General features: G+C 42.3%; 1 protein-coding gene across 9 annotated transcripts in view; it reads left to right on the forward strand.

Moving 5' to 3' along the window:
- dcdc2c (doublecortin domain containing 2C) overlaps positions 1-13,116 on the forward strand; it is an 86,973-nt gene that overhangs the window by 4,232 nt on the left and 69,625 nt on the right. For 4 of the 9 annotated variants that reach the window (XR_003927774.1, XR_003927775.1, XR_003927776.1 and 1 more), the window contains exons 7-11: positions 1,886-2,018; positions 3,990-4,090; positions 4,649-4,780; positions 7,822-7,891; positions 10,031-10,085. Coding sequence is in view for 4 of the 9 variants with exons in the window: in XM_030044851.1 (XP_029900711.1) it covers positions 1,886-2,018; positions 3,990-4,090; positions 4,649-4,784; positions 7,822-7,829 (378 nt within the window). In the remaining 5 variants the exon portion in view is untranslated. Of the gene's footprint in view, positions 1-1,885; positions 2,019-3,989; positions 4,091-4,648; positions 4,785-7,821; positions 7,892-10,030; positions 10,086-11,182; positions 11,315-13,116 lie in introns of those variants that run through there. The other 5 variants (XM_030044849.1, XM_030044850.1, XR_003927772.1 and 2 more) reach the window with 4 other exon arrangements.

Genomic DNA, 13,116 nt, shown 5'->3' on the forward strand with positions numbered 1-13,116 from the left:
TTCTGATACCACAGCCAGTGTGGTTGAAGGCTGGCTGGTCCTACTGGTTGGGACCCCCCTTTTCCCCTGGCTATCGTATCACAGTGTCCTCTTGTTGACTCCTGCTCTGTGCCACTTGAGAGGACCAGAGATTACTTGTTGCCCAGGCCCCCTGAGCCCACTCACTGACTCTAGCACTCTCTGTCAGTCTCTCTCGTCCGCTCTCTCTCTCTTTCTCTCTGGGGCCTCCTGATAGACACAGCTGTCTGCCCCCACAGGACATGGAACTGTAGATATGTAATACAGAACGAGAGGCTAGATGACCTCAGCTTTTCCACTGCCCTGTTTCCAGTACTGCTGCTACTTTTACTGTACTCTCCCAGCTCTGCACCACTCCCTATCCTCTCTCTCTCTCTCTCTCTCTCTCTCTCTCTCTCTCTCTCTCTCTCTCTCTCTCTCTCTCTATTCCCCTCCTCCTCCTCTTATTCCACTCTCTCCACCACTCTCCCTGGGTGAGGCAGTCTTGATTTAACTTTGTTGATTTAAATAAGAGCTATTTACATCTTACCACTAGGCGATAAACAAGGAGGAAAAAAAAAGTTCACTTTTTGATTTTGTAGATGGATTTTGAATTTGATATTGAACTTCACAGCAAAAAAAATGTTTTCCATCACTTATGGAGAAATTGAGGTTATGAGACTGAATTAAGAGTGCTGCTACAGTGCCACTGTACTTTTGTCTTTGATGTTGTGGTTGTGGACACTACAGCGTGCTACTGTGTGTGAACTCTGTTTCAACTCTCCCTCAATGAATATACCAGGCAAACTTCACTCTTCTTTTGTTGTTTTATTTTTTTTCCCTCGGCCCACCAACGGCTGTATAAATTCAAAAGAATATCAACAGACTTTGCCTCTGCATTAAAGAAAGCAAACAAGTGAAGAAACAACACTGCTATTCCCTAGACTCCATGTTAGTGAGCTTGCAAACACCATTGCCAGAAGTGTATTCTGGTGGAAGCCTGAGATCACTACACTATCCCCCGAGCCAGCCCAGGGATCCAGCCAGGCAGCCGCAGTAAAGAGCTCTGTAGCTGAAAAGAAATATTAAGTCCGCTCTCTCCCCCTCTCCTCTCCTGCTCTCTCTCTCCCTCTCTCCCCTTCTCTCTCTGAGGGAGACATACCTCACCTTGCTACCTACAGAGGGGATGAGCAGCCTGTGAGGAGAAAATTGCCTTTTGTGGAAGCATTAATTCAGATGTGTACCCTGCTGTCTGAACATCACTCTGAACTCATCTCCCCACTGCTCTCTCTCCCTCTCTCTCTCTCTCTCTTCCTCTCTCGCTCGTTTCTGCACTCTCCCGCCATGCAACTAAGTCCCAAGCCTCTTTTTTCCCCCTCTCCATCAATAACCGTCTGCTGTCTACTGCTGAAGAATAAGTTATTCCCTGCGACTCCCTCCCTTTCCCTTTAAGCTTGTTTGGATTTTCATTGTTTGATCTGGCTTGATAAATAAGACAAATGCAGTTAGAAATTCACGGCTGCCCCATTTCATCAATAAATGATTAGTTTGCCACGCTCCCTAGTGATTGATAGGTTGTGCACGGGATGTATTGGAACCAGATGAATTCAATACAGTGGGAGTCACGGGGGAGCTACAAAGCGTATCAGCTCATGAAAAATTGAGGTCAATGGAAAATGTAAAAAAGGGTTGAAAAGAGTGAAGGAACAAGTTTTGTTCGACAGCCCGTATACAGAGTGTAACCCCACCGTGTTTTGTGTTTTTCTTTTTTTTTTTTTTCCCTTCCTGCACAACAACACCAAAGGTTGATGATGAATCACTGGGAAATCGGAGGAAATATGCCTTAATCTGTGCCCCCCTTCCTCCTCTCTTTTGTCTCTTCATGTAGTTTGCTCACACAGGCTTTAGAGAGGACCTTGAGCACACAGCCAGGGGCCAGATGAAGAAACACACAGCCAAGCCAGAGAGAGCCAAACAACAGAGGCAGGTGTCCAGAATCCCACTTCTCCTCTCAACAGGGGGTAAGCAGAGCAATTCTATAGAAACTCTCTCTCTCTCTCTCTCTCTCTCTCGCTCTCTCTCTCATCCTTACAATCTTTAATATGTGTGTTTTTTCACCACCCCCTCTTTTTCTCACTCTCTGTGATATGAATTGGACCTGTTGTTTTTTTGAAGACACTACTGACTCCATGTGCATGAATGTGTGTCTGTGTGTACATGTGTTGTGGGACATTTGCGCTTGTGTACGTATATGTGCACCAGTGTTCTTATGTGTAATTCATGTGATTTTTTTTTTTTTTTTTTTTCCGTGATATGGGTTTTGTGGGTGTAGTGAGGAGATAGAAAAGCTACAGTTGGCACATGGAAGAGCTTTCTTTGGATTCACAACCTGTTCTCCAAAGTTAACCCACATCAGGGGGAACACAGCTCCCTGCTCTTTGAAAGAACGCAACTCTTTTCTGTGAATATTAAACAGAACAAGACTTCAAACACCGTCAAGGGGTCTTAAATCATAGATGAATTCAATCAGGCCATTTTGTTGAATATGTATCCAGAAAGCCTTGTTAACTATGAGGAGAAAAACAAAATGCTCCAATTTTCTCCTGATGGGGGAATCAAAATGGTAATAAGTTATTCATCACAATAACACAGAGGAAAGATCATAAAACTGACAAAATACTCTTTCAGATTGATGGGTTTAAGCACCGCAACAATTACACACTTTGAAAGTGATATATAACATCAATACACAGTACCCAGCTATTCAAAGGCTGTTGTTTCATGGGTGTCTGTTTTAGCTTCTGTGCACCATAACACAATGACCTGACTTGAAAGACGCATCCTGGGCCAGAGATTTGGCACCTTGGCATGCATAATTGTACCAATTTGAAACCTGCCATCGTTTCGTTCATTATAATCGAGCTAGCTGTCTTCTTGATGGAGCTGAGTTTCTCCCTCTCATATTGGCTTCATATGAGGATGGTACAGCACCTGGCTGGCTGTCTACAGCTACTGCGGGGTATGAGAGCTCTTCTTCTTACAGCATGTCTCTGCCTGCTTTTTGGACACTTGATCATATCCCATGGCAGGACCCCCTCCCACAAAATGCATTAGTATGGGCCTAAGAGTTAAAGAGATAAAATCCATAAGCCTTCCCCGTAACTACATCAGTGGGCCTCTCGGAGCCTATCACATAGGCAGTAGCTCTGACTAGTGTTGGCAAGCATCCTCCAATGCAGGGGCAGTGCTTTTGGCAGCAGATAACTTTCATCATTTTGCCTTGTTTTGAATTGAGCGGGACTAGAAAGAGATCCAAGAGGCATCGCTGTCCGCAAAACACGATAGATTAAAGCATACATGTTATATGGCTGCATAATTCCCATTTGAACCAAAGTTTGAGCCAAATTTATTTTTGTAACTCTGTTCCTTGGTCTAATCACCAATTAATCTCCCATGCCTGGGTTTTTATTATTTAAATCAAATTACTTAATTATATTCAAGTAGATTCAAGTCCAATAGTGTGTTTCATTATTCATACCCGCCCTTGTCGTAGATCCAGCAACCACAGACAAATAGGATCTTGGTTTAGTAGTAAAAGACAGTGTGACGTTGCTGCGTAGCTTATTCCCCGCATGCATCAAGAGCAGCCTGTCACTGTCAGGAACTAACCTCAGAATGTAAGTTCACACAGGCTGGCCATACTTGTGGCAGGGAAGCCGTGGCTTGCTGTAACCCTTAGGCCTGTGCAGCCACTCTAAATAAATAAATGGCTTGACAGCATCATTGATCTCTTCTGAAGTTGAACAGGAGAGGAAGCGGGAGCGGATAGGAGGGCAGTGAGGGACAGAGAGATATAGAGACAGGGCCAAAGAAAGAGAGAGAGAGAGAGACAGAGACAGAGAGAGTGTGGGAGAGGGAGAGAGAGAGAGAGCAGGGGAACGATAGGGCGACTGCCAGCAGATGAAGTAATTGTGATTAATCACTTTTCTCAGAGGGCAGCGTGTTCAATGCAAAAAACAAAAGGAGGGAGGTGATGGGAGCTGCAGAGGTGGAGGAAGATTGCCAGCTGAAGGTGGATCTGCCAATTGATCAGGTAAAACACAGCCTCATCGTGGACCCTGATGAGGTCTTCAGCATATGTTCCTGAAACAACTCCAGGCTGTTTTCATGACACAGAGTCACAGTTTGTCCCACTCTGAAAACACAGTCACTACTGATAACTTGCTGATTTAACGCTACTAACTTACCAACAAACTTATAAATTTTCATTTATTCATACTGTTTCTACTTTGGAGACAACCAAATATATAAAAGTTGGCAGCTAACAAAAATGCAATTAAGCTGTGTAGATTTTATGTAAAAATGCATGGTTTGGATGGGCATCTGTCCATTTTCCTCCCATCTAGCTTTATCGGTCTACATGTGTTTTAAACCCACATAGACAACTGAAGATTTTGTAATCCCAGTATTATTAGTCTTAGTAGTAGTAGTAGTGTTAGTAGTAGTACCAGTAGTATTGTTTTCTTTCCAGAACAAGGGTCATGGAAGCTCACAAAAAACGTTAAAGTTACATGAAGATATATATTATATTTATAGAATCAATACGAAGATACAGTCCGGCCAGGAGAGATCTTCCTTTGTGTTCCTGCAGGTTGAGGCCCAGGTGGTTGAAGAGGAGTGTGAACATGGGTCTTGTCGTTCTGCCAGCCCATCCGAGGCCTCCCACTGCGGTTCAGACGGCTCATGTCCACACAGCTCGATGTCTGCAAGTTGCATGAGGGATGTAGGTACATCTCTCATAATTTTCACACAGTTAAAGTTTCATATTCAATTCCTTTCCCCTTTATACTTGTGCCCATTTAACTTGCTTTAGGATTTTCTAGGTTGCGTGAACATTTTCTGTGCAGCAATGATGGTGATCAGAATTTCCATCATTACAAGTGTTTCTCTCTAGACTTACTTCCAGCAATCACACTCCTATCTAACATTTTATTTATGCCTGTTTTTCTGTCTCTGTGTGTGTTTATTGCTGTGTTTTTTCTAATCCAAAGTTGTGTCAGTGCGAGGAGATTCGGAAAATGGGGATGAGCACACTAGCAGTCCTAGAGATCTGCCACTAAAGTCACCTGAGCCCCAGGTGCAACTTCATAAAATGAGCTTAGCTGTAGCTCCAGATATGGATGCACTGGAGGAATCTGCTGTATTATGCTTGGAAAATGCATAGTAGGGTGTCTTTGTTATTAGAGTGGAGCTCCATAACCGTATGCACTTGTGTTTGATGTGTGTCCTTTACTCTAGTTATTATGTGTGTTCGCGGTGATGAATTAGGGCAGAGCTATGTATACAGATGTTTCTGCACGGATGTGTGGTTCCTAGAAATTACAGTCATTTAAATACACTTATTTTGCTCTAATAATCCTCGAGGGACAGCAATATGAATCCCTATAACCGTGATGAACGTACACAATAGTTGGGTGATATTACTATTCCGTGCAATTTCATTCGGCTTTGAAATGAGAAGATATTGAGTCTTATTTAAGCAATCAATAACCTTGAACATTTAGTTTTAATGAAAACTATAATTTCAAGCAGTGGCAATTATACCATAGGGGAATGTTTTGGTGTGTGGTGATGATTTTGCTGCCGTATGCACTTTTGCAATAAAGATATTCTTATCGGGATAATTATTGACTTCAGGGGGCCAGTTATGACCCTGGTTAAGGACCTCATCAATAGCTTAATTCATTACTTATTGCTTTTAGTCATACATGAATATTGCTGATTCAGAATGGCTATGGATTGGAGGGAATGACCATTAGATAATGGACAATAATGATAATAACCGGTACGGACTCAGCTACTCTGTGCAATAACCATCACCTTGCCAAACAGTCTTTGATTTGTCAGCAAAGAATGACTGACATAATGAGAAGGTATGGTGTTGGTAGCAAGTGATCCTGTGTGAAGTTGGAATAAAAGTGAAAAATAGTGTCAGAAATCACCTTAAGCAGGACTGAGCAGATGAAATACAACTTAAGCACAATAGTCTATTTTGTGGCAGCACTAAATCTAAGGACATGAATGATGAATCTTTCAAGTGTAAGCTGTGGAAAAACCAAAGTCAGTATCCATCATAAAGACAGTTTTGAGAGTCAGTCATATGCACATAACACCTGCTAGAATGTAGGTCAGAGAATGAGCTTTGCAGCCGTTCAATTTGACGTTTGCTAGTGTTTTACTGGGGATTTTATTTGTGAAAGTTATTGTCAGACCAGAGGTGCTGGTACTGCAGGTGAAACTCACTCTAATTTCCTGGCAAACCTAAAGCATAAGCATCACTCACACTCATTCTCCCAGATCCCCTTTGAGGCCGGTGTTGCTGTCTCGTCGGCAGCCTCATCATTTAGACGGCTGTGAATGATAATGAGAAGTGTGTGCGCTTCTATGACTCATACTTTGAACTGAGTTTGGATAGATTTCCTCCCACTTTGGTCATCATGCATGCTTGTGAAATACCCATTTGTGCTGTGTATATGTATGCGTATATATAGATATTGATGATGGAATTCAATTACATGATTACATTTTCAGCCAAAGCTTTAAATGATTCATTGCATTGAATTTAAATAGCGAATACAGTTACAGAGAGTAGACTGGTGAGGTAGTGTGTGTGATATTGACCTGTGTGGTCCAGACCAAATAAAGAATAACGAGATTCAGCATGTCTGCCAAGTGGAGATGTCCACTGGGAGCGGAGGCAGACTGTCTTAGTGGAAGAGAGCGCAGGATAGAAGGCTAAAGCCAGATGCACATTCATCAAAGGTTTCCTTATAATCAGTTGACTGACTTTTGTTGGATTTTGTGAAGGTTGAGTTTTCCTTCGGAGCACACTCTCTTAAGGTGCTGATTGATTTCACAGGGAGGGGGATGTCTGTGAGCTAGACATCATATATTTTGAGGAAATGTGGACAAGGGTAGACATGTACTAGCTGGTGTAATATTGTGTTTACAACTATCATTTATTTTGATTTAACAATATTGGCTGATTTATCAACCAGTCAGCTAAGCATTTTTTCTTAATTAATATTGTTAGAAATGCCAATACAACTAGGAATGTTTGATCAATTGTCTTCCTCTCCTTAAGAATTTTGTGATAAAAAAATCGAATAGTTATTGACGGCGTCATTGATCCATTCCTATTCTATTCCAATGCAATTCCATTTCATTTGTCTTTCGGCTGTTTTCCAGGCTCATATTCCCCTAAGCTTAGGTTAGCCATTTCAAAGGCCTTATTCTCCCCATGCAAGGTCAACTATAATCAACAATGTCACCGCCTTGCTTTTCCTGCAAGCTGAGGAAGAAGACTATTCCTCTGGGCTTTTAAGGACCTACTGCATTATGCCATTCAATTACTGTTCATTAGACAGTGTACAGCCATTAATCAGACTGAGATGTTCTGCTAGTCCTCAGCGGGGACAATGAACTGGGGAAATTTATTCTGGCTTCCTGTCTGGGCACTGCTTAGTGGTACGGAGAGAGAAGACATTTTGGAATGCACTGAAGCTGTCAGTGCAGATTTTAAAGTGTACTGGTACTCTACTCTGTGTGTCTGTTTTCAAGTGAAGTTCTCCGCTTCACGCAGCCCTGTCTTTGAATTTTAAGAAACATAGCCACATTGTCAGAGATTTACTGCATATGTACTACAGTATTAGAGATCTGATATATCACCGTGAGTGGAGAAACCTGACGGATTTACTGATTAGGGCTGCATATGCATTGAATATGACTAGATGATGATATGAGAAACTGATTTATGTTTTCCAGGATACTAAAGAGGAGGAGGTGTCTTCTAAGCTCTGCAGAATACGGTCACGGGTGTGCTGAATTTTCAAGGGTAGGTTCATCAAAGCAGAAAGCCCGCTAGTAGCCCACTGGCAGCAGCAGCAGCAGCAGTGGGCCCCCGCGTTCCCCTCTACAGCACCGCTAAATCTAATGCACTCATAAAGAGACCACTAATACACTCTGCATTACAAGTTCCTCCCTCACATCGCATGTCACCGGATCCACAACCACCACTCAACATCTGGGAGAGCTTTCCGCCGTGCTTTATGGAGACCATCTGGTTGAGTGGGTTTTTGCCTCCCCAATCTCAGATGACTTATTCTTGTATTAAAGACACCTGCACATCAAGGTGCACCACGCTGAGAGCCTGGGATTATACACCACTCTTTATATTTCCCTTCTCATTTGTAATTTGGACCCACTCTGACAGAGTAGAAGGTAGTACCTACCTTGTTGCTATGAAAGTTCATTTTTTTCCCTCTGACTTCTTATTCTAACTAGAATTTCATGGTCTGACTCTCATTTGATTGATATAGAGAAGAGCACATCTGACAAAAAATAGAAATATGACCGAGTACTGCTGTACACATTTCATTATAGGAAAATAAGAAGAACACAGTGTTCAAATGCAAACGGTAGCCATGATGTAAACCTGGCATCCTCCTTTGATGGGGGAATGTGCCTTGCAGTTAGTTCCAGCAATTTCACTCTAATTGTCTACAAAACATAGGGTTTCGGAGCGAGGCCCATTCAGCGTTTCCAGAGCTTTCTCTATTGTCCCCAGTGAGAATTCCAAAGGTGACTAAATGGAGAGGGATGTGAATCCCTGCAGGTGGTTATCATCGTCTGCCCTCCAATCTGAGGTGCACTATGTCAGTGTGACACCGGGAAAATCACTGCATCCTGCGCTAACAGTAGGCTTCCTACCTCACTTACATATAATCCATTCTGTCATGAGAGCACTGTACACGCACACATTTGCAGGCAGCAGTTAATATCGATCTCATCTCTCACATGCTCAAAAGCACGCACATATGCATTTATTCTCTCTCAATTATGCTTATATTGACAGTACGATAGGTCTTGTGAAATTCGGGGACAGATATATTGCCTTGTACACTGTAGTTCTGGCTGTGCTTTCCCTACATTACAGCAATGACCACTGTAGGGGGCGTTTGAAATCAATCATAGCATCTTATTACTTGCACACTCCAGACCTACGCACTCATTTTTCTGTCCATATTATATTATATTATTGTTGCGGTGTATGAATGGTTCTGCATCATGCCTCATATTTCCTAGCTGTCAGAGCCATGGTGGATCTGTAGATGCCATGCATGCAAGGCATAACTGGAGGCTGAGGTTTGAAATCAGGGGAAGTGGGATGTGAAACTGTAGGAAATGCAAGTGATCTTAAACTAACGGAACCAAACCTGCCACCTGCTTTGCATCAAAATGTCAAAGTCTGTGCCGTGTCAGGTTTTATCCTTGAAAGGAATTTTCCAGTTGAGGGGAATAGGAAGCCTATTTCTAAAATGTAAATCGACCTTCAAAGTACTTGCCCACCCTCCTCCGTATATTTGTGGCAAGTTCTGATTAGGTATGGCTTCTTTACCCGGGATGCTCTATCTTAACTTTCCCCGTATAAAAACAAGAGACACTACTGGGTTCAGTTTGGCTGAGATTCTCCTTCAAAAGTTATTGGCAACATGAACAATGGCCTCATAATTTATGAGGACTGTTAGGGCCTGTGACAGAAGTTGTAAAGCATCTTGACTGATTGGGTAGATATGAGATGTGTGCAGTCATGGCATATTGTCGCCTGTATGCTCATACTACATGCAGAGAGTTGCATGGCTTGCTATGTCACAGATAAATTATTCCACACAGTCAAATTAAGGTGCTGTAAATCACCTTGCAGACCCGAGACTAGTCCTGAGTGACGACCTTTACGCCTATTTGACTCTAACTCTTATTTATGTTAATCACATCTGTATTATACTGACGGGAAAATGGTGTCATATTCTAAAAGGTCATTGTTGTGCCTTATAGCCTATGAGGGAAAAAAAAAAAAAAGCATTGTTTTTGTTTACCAAAAACAGTGTTGCGGGGGAGGTCTATGAGACAGTAGGTTGGACTCTTGTATATTTGTAAAGAAAATAATTTCCTTTTATCCTTCTTTTTTTCCCAGAACAAAGTAAAAAGTCACGTTCCTTGCTTTGATCTACATGCCATGTATTCAAAAGGTATGTTCTGTTCATATTATATGATTAAATTTCTCATGGATAATCTTACATAATTTAATCACAACACGCAGTGTACTAGACCTATGCACTGTATATTTCTGTGCTGCTCAGCGGTGTTCATCCACCATAGGGGGATACAGCATGTACCATGCTACTGTAACAAGTTCTGTGCAAAAGAAATTCTTGTGTGGATATTAAGCGGTTGTGAAATTGCTCCACAAAGAGCCTCATGATATTTATGACACCTCGGTAATCACATGTTCCATGAATGCTAGACCACCACAGTGTACTTGTGATATGGGATATATTTTTCCTCTGTTACATTCAGTCATCCCTGTAAAGCTCTGTTTCAGGCAAGAGCAAACGGTATCCTCAGGGATGAGGTGGTTGAAGGAGAATGAGAGCCTTTGTTAACTATAGTAAAGTTGGAGGGAAATGTATGATTTTCTTCTCATTCATCATATACATGTCATGCAAAGCCTTCAAAAGGCAGCAGCTCCAAACAGCAATAAGTTTCTTTTTTTCCATTTACATGGTGAAAAATAATAAGTTGCAAAGACCGTGTGCTGAAAATCAGCCATTGTGATGTGAGAGAGGCGTCTGCGTGTGATCTCCGCTGCACTCGAAACGACAGGCTCTGTGAAGTGCACCACTGCCCAGTTACACATTAGCTTTGATTGCCAGTTTGTTCTGTTCGCAGCCTGTAGCTTTGAACTGCATCTGAAGATGAAAGCCAACCTTGTCCACAGTGTGTCCACTGTAGACTGCTGCTGTTGCTTATTTGCTTCAGGCGCCATCAAGGGCTTTAGGACTATTTTTTTTCTTATAGTTCTTTACCATGCTGGGATGAGTATTATGTATAATTTATCATACAATACATCCCGAGACAGGGCCCCATCTCTAGTCCATTTTAATTTAATGCCTCCTCTTTCTTCTGCATCTCACGTTGACTGACTCTGTGGTCAACGTATGATACCGATAAGGTATGCCTTTGTTGTGTCCGGCAGATGCTCTTTGATATTGGTGGCTCCTGTGGTGAGTGCATCACCACTCAGTGCTCGTTCCCTCTTCCTCTCTGCCTCTCTCTTTCCTCTAAGAACCAGAGCCGCAGACTACAGTGTCATACTGCTGAGGACCAGACATCCTCGTTCTCTCCGTCTCCAGAAGCCAGCCGCTTATGTTTAAGATGAAACAGTGTTATAAACCAAATAAAAATGTCTTGCCTCTTGACAGCCCCACCGTGAATATATGGCCTCTTATTTCAGTGAATATATTGCATAATTATGTATGGTTATGAATATTACATGGAGCCTCATACTGAGCGCATGGTAAGATGCCTAATTGCGGAGTTTAATTATTAAGAAGCAAAGGTCCTGAGCGGGTTTTGTGAGAAGCACTTTTGATAAATTATTTTTTGTAGTTTTCTGATGAATTATTTTGGGGGCTTGTGCCTAATCAGCAGGCATAGTGGACGGCGTAACTGCTCTTGAGAGAGACTTATCTTCCCATGGAGAGGAATTACTATGCTGATTAAATCCACTGAAATCAACTAATAACTTAATGATATTGGAGTGGATCAAAAAAATGAGTCATTCCCTCTCATAGTGGTAGCTATGAAGAACACAGGGGCACAGTGATGGGTAGAATGAGGACTGTTGCTGTTGACCCCAGGGCACAGCTTTAATATTTCTATGTAACATGAGAGAGGAAAAGAGAGAGGGAGCAGAAGAGAGAGAGAGAGAAAGAGAGAGTGATGGTATGTACTAAAGCATAGCAGAGCACCTCATATTAAACACTGTAGTAGTGCTTCACTTTATACTTCATATGAAGCACTCCAAGAAAAAAGTCCAGAGAGGCTGACTAAACAAGGAATAATAAACTAGGTCTCCCTAGAGTGCAGCGGAAGCCACTAGAATGAGTAGCTTGTATAACTACTATTGCTGCCGCCACTTCTTTCTCTCCTACATGTGCTGCATCTGAGACAGCCACACACAATATATTCCTCGCTAGTTATGTATTCAGTTCAAGTACACTTACTGTGCAGAAAAGTTTGTGGCTTGACCTTGGTTTTGCGTCAAAAGGAATTTGAAAATGAATAAAACAGGTTTCTCTGTATGTTATTGCAAATATAGAACTGGCACACGATGTATGCCTCCATAAAAGCTAGCCGGCTCTAATGCAGACAATAAGAATCGTTGACCCACTTAATCGCAGTTCCATGTCGTGCTGTGATGGTGTGAAAGTTACTTTCCCGCTACTATAAGATCAAGTGCATGCTAATAGCTGGGCTCCCTCCATTTTCCTTGTACAAAATGCATGTCAATCTTGCACTTACGAAATACAGCCAAGCTGCTTTTTGCAAGCAGGCACAAATATCTGAATAATTGATTGATATCGATGTGAGGATCACCTCAGTGTGTCCAGTGGTTGTTTGGTCTACAGCTTTCCCCCGAAGGGCAAGTGTCAGGTCTTTCTGTCAATAACATGTCAGTTGTCTCACACACTGGGCACTCTGACCAGCTCTACCGCTTCAGTAAGCAGCTGCCCTACTGTTCTCTCCTTGTTGTTAAATCAACTATTCTGCTCTGGATAGAGGCTTCAAGCTACAAAATAGCTGTGTTGGTTGGGGGTCCACAGAGTAGACCGGTAATAACAAATGCACATTCTGTTTTGTTGCTGTGCAGCAGTTGCTGTGTAAATCAACACAATGCACGCTTTCCCTTTTCAGCACTTACTTAGCCAGGTAAATTAACTAAGAACACAATATGTCCTGGAGGAAAACGTCTCAGAGGCAGGGAACTGGGAGCTATCCAGTATACCACAGTCCTGTACCGCTGGCTAGATTCACATGTGCAGCTTAAGGTTGAATGCCTTGCTCAAGGGAACATGGTAGCTGTTGCAGGATAGGAGATGTCAGGATAGGATAGGAGATGTCATGTCCTCAACAGAGTTTTCCGTAGGTTTAATCTTCACCCTACATAAAACACTGCAAAAAAAATCATCTGCCGCTTAATCTTATATTCAGTGTTGA

Source organism: Myripristis murdjan, chromosome 22 (genome assembly GCF_902150065.1).
Source record: "Myripristis murdjan chromosome 22, fMyrMur1.1, whole genome shotgun sequence".
Classification (NCBI taxonomy): domain Eukaryota; kingdom Metazoa; phylum Chordata; class Actinopteri; order Holocentriformes; family Holocentridae; genus Myripristis; species Myripristis murdjan.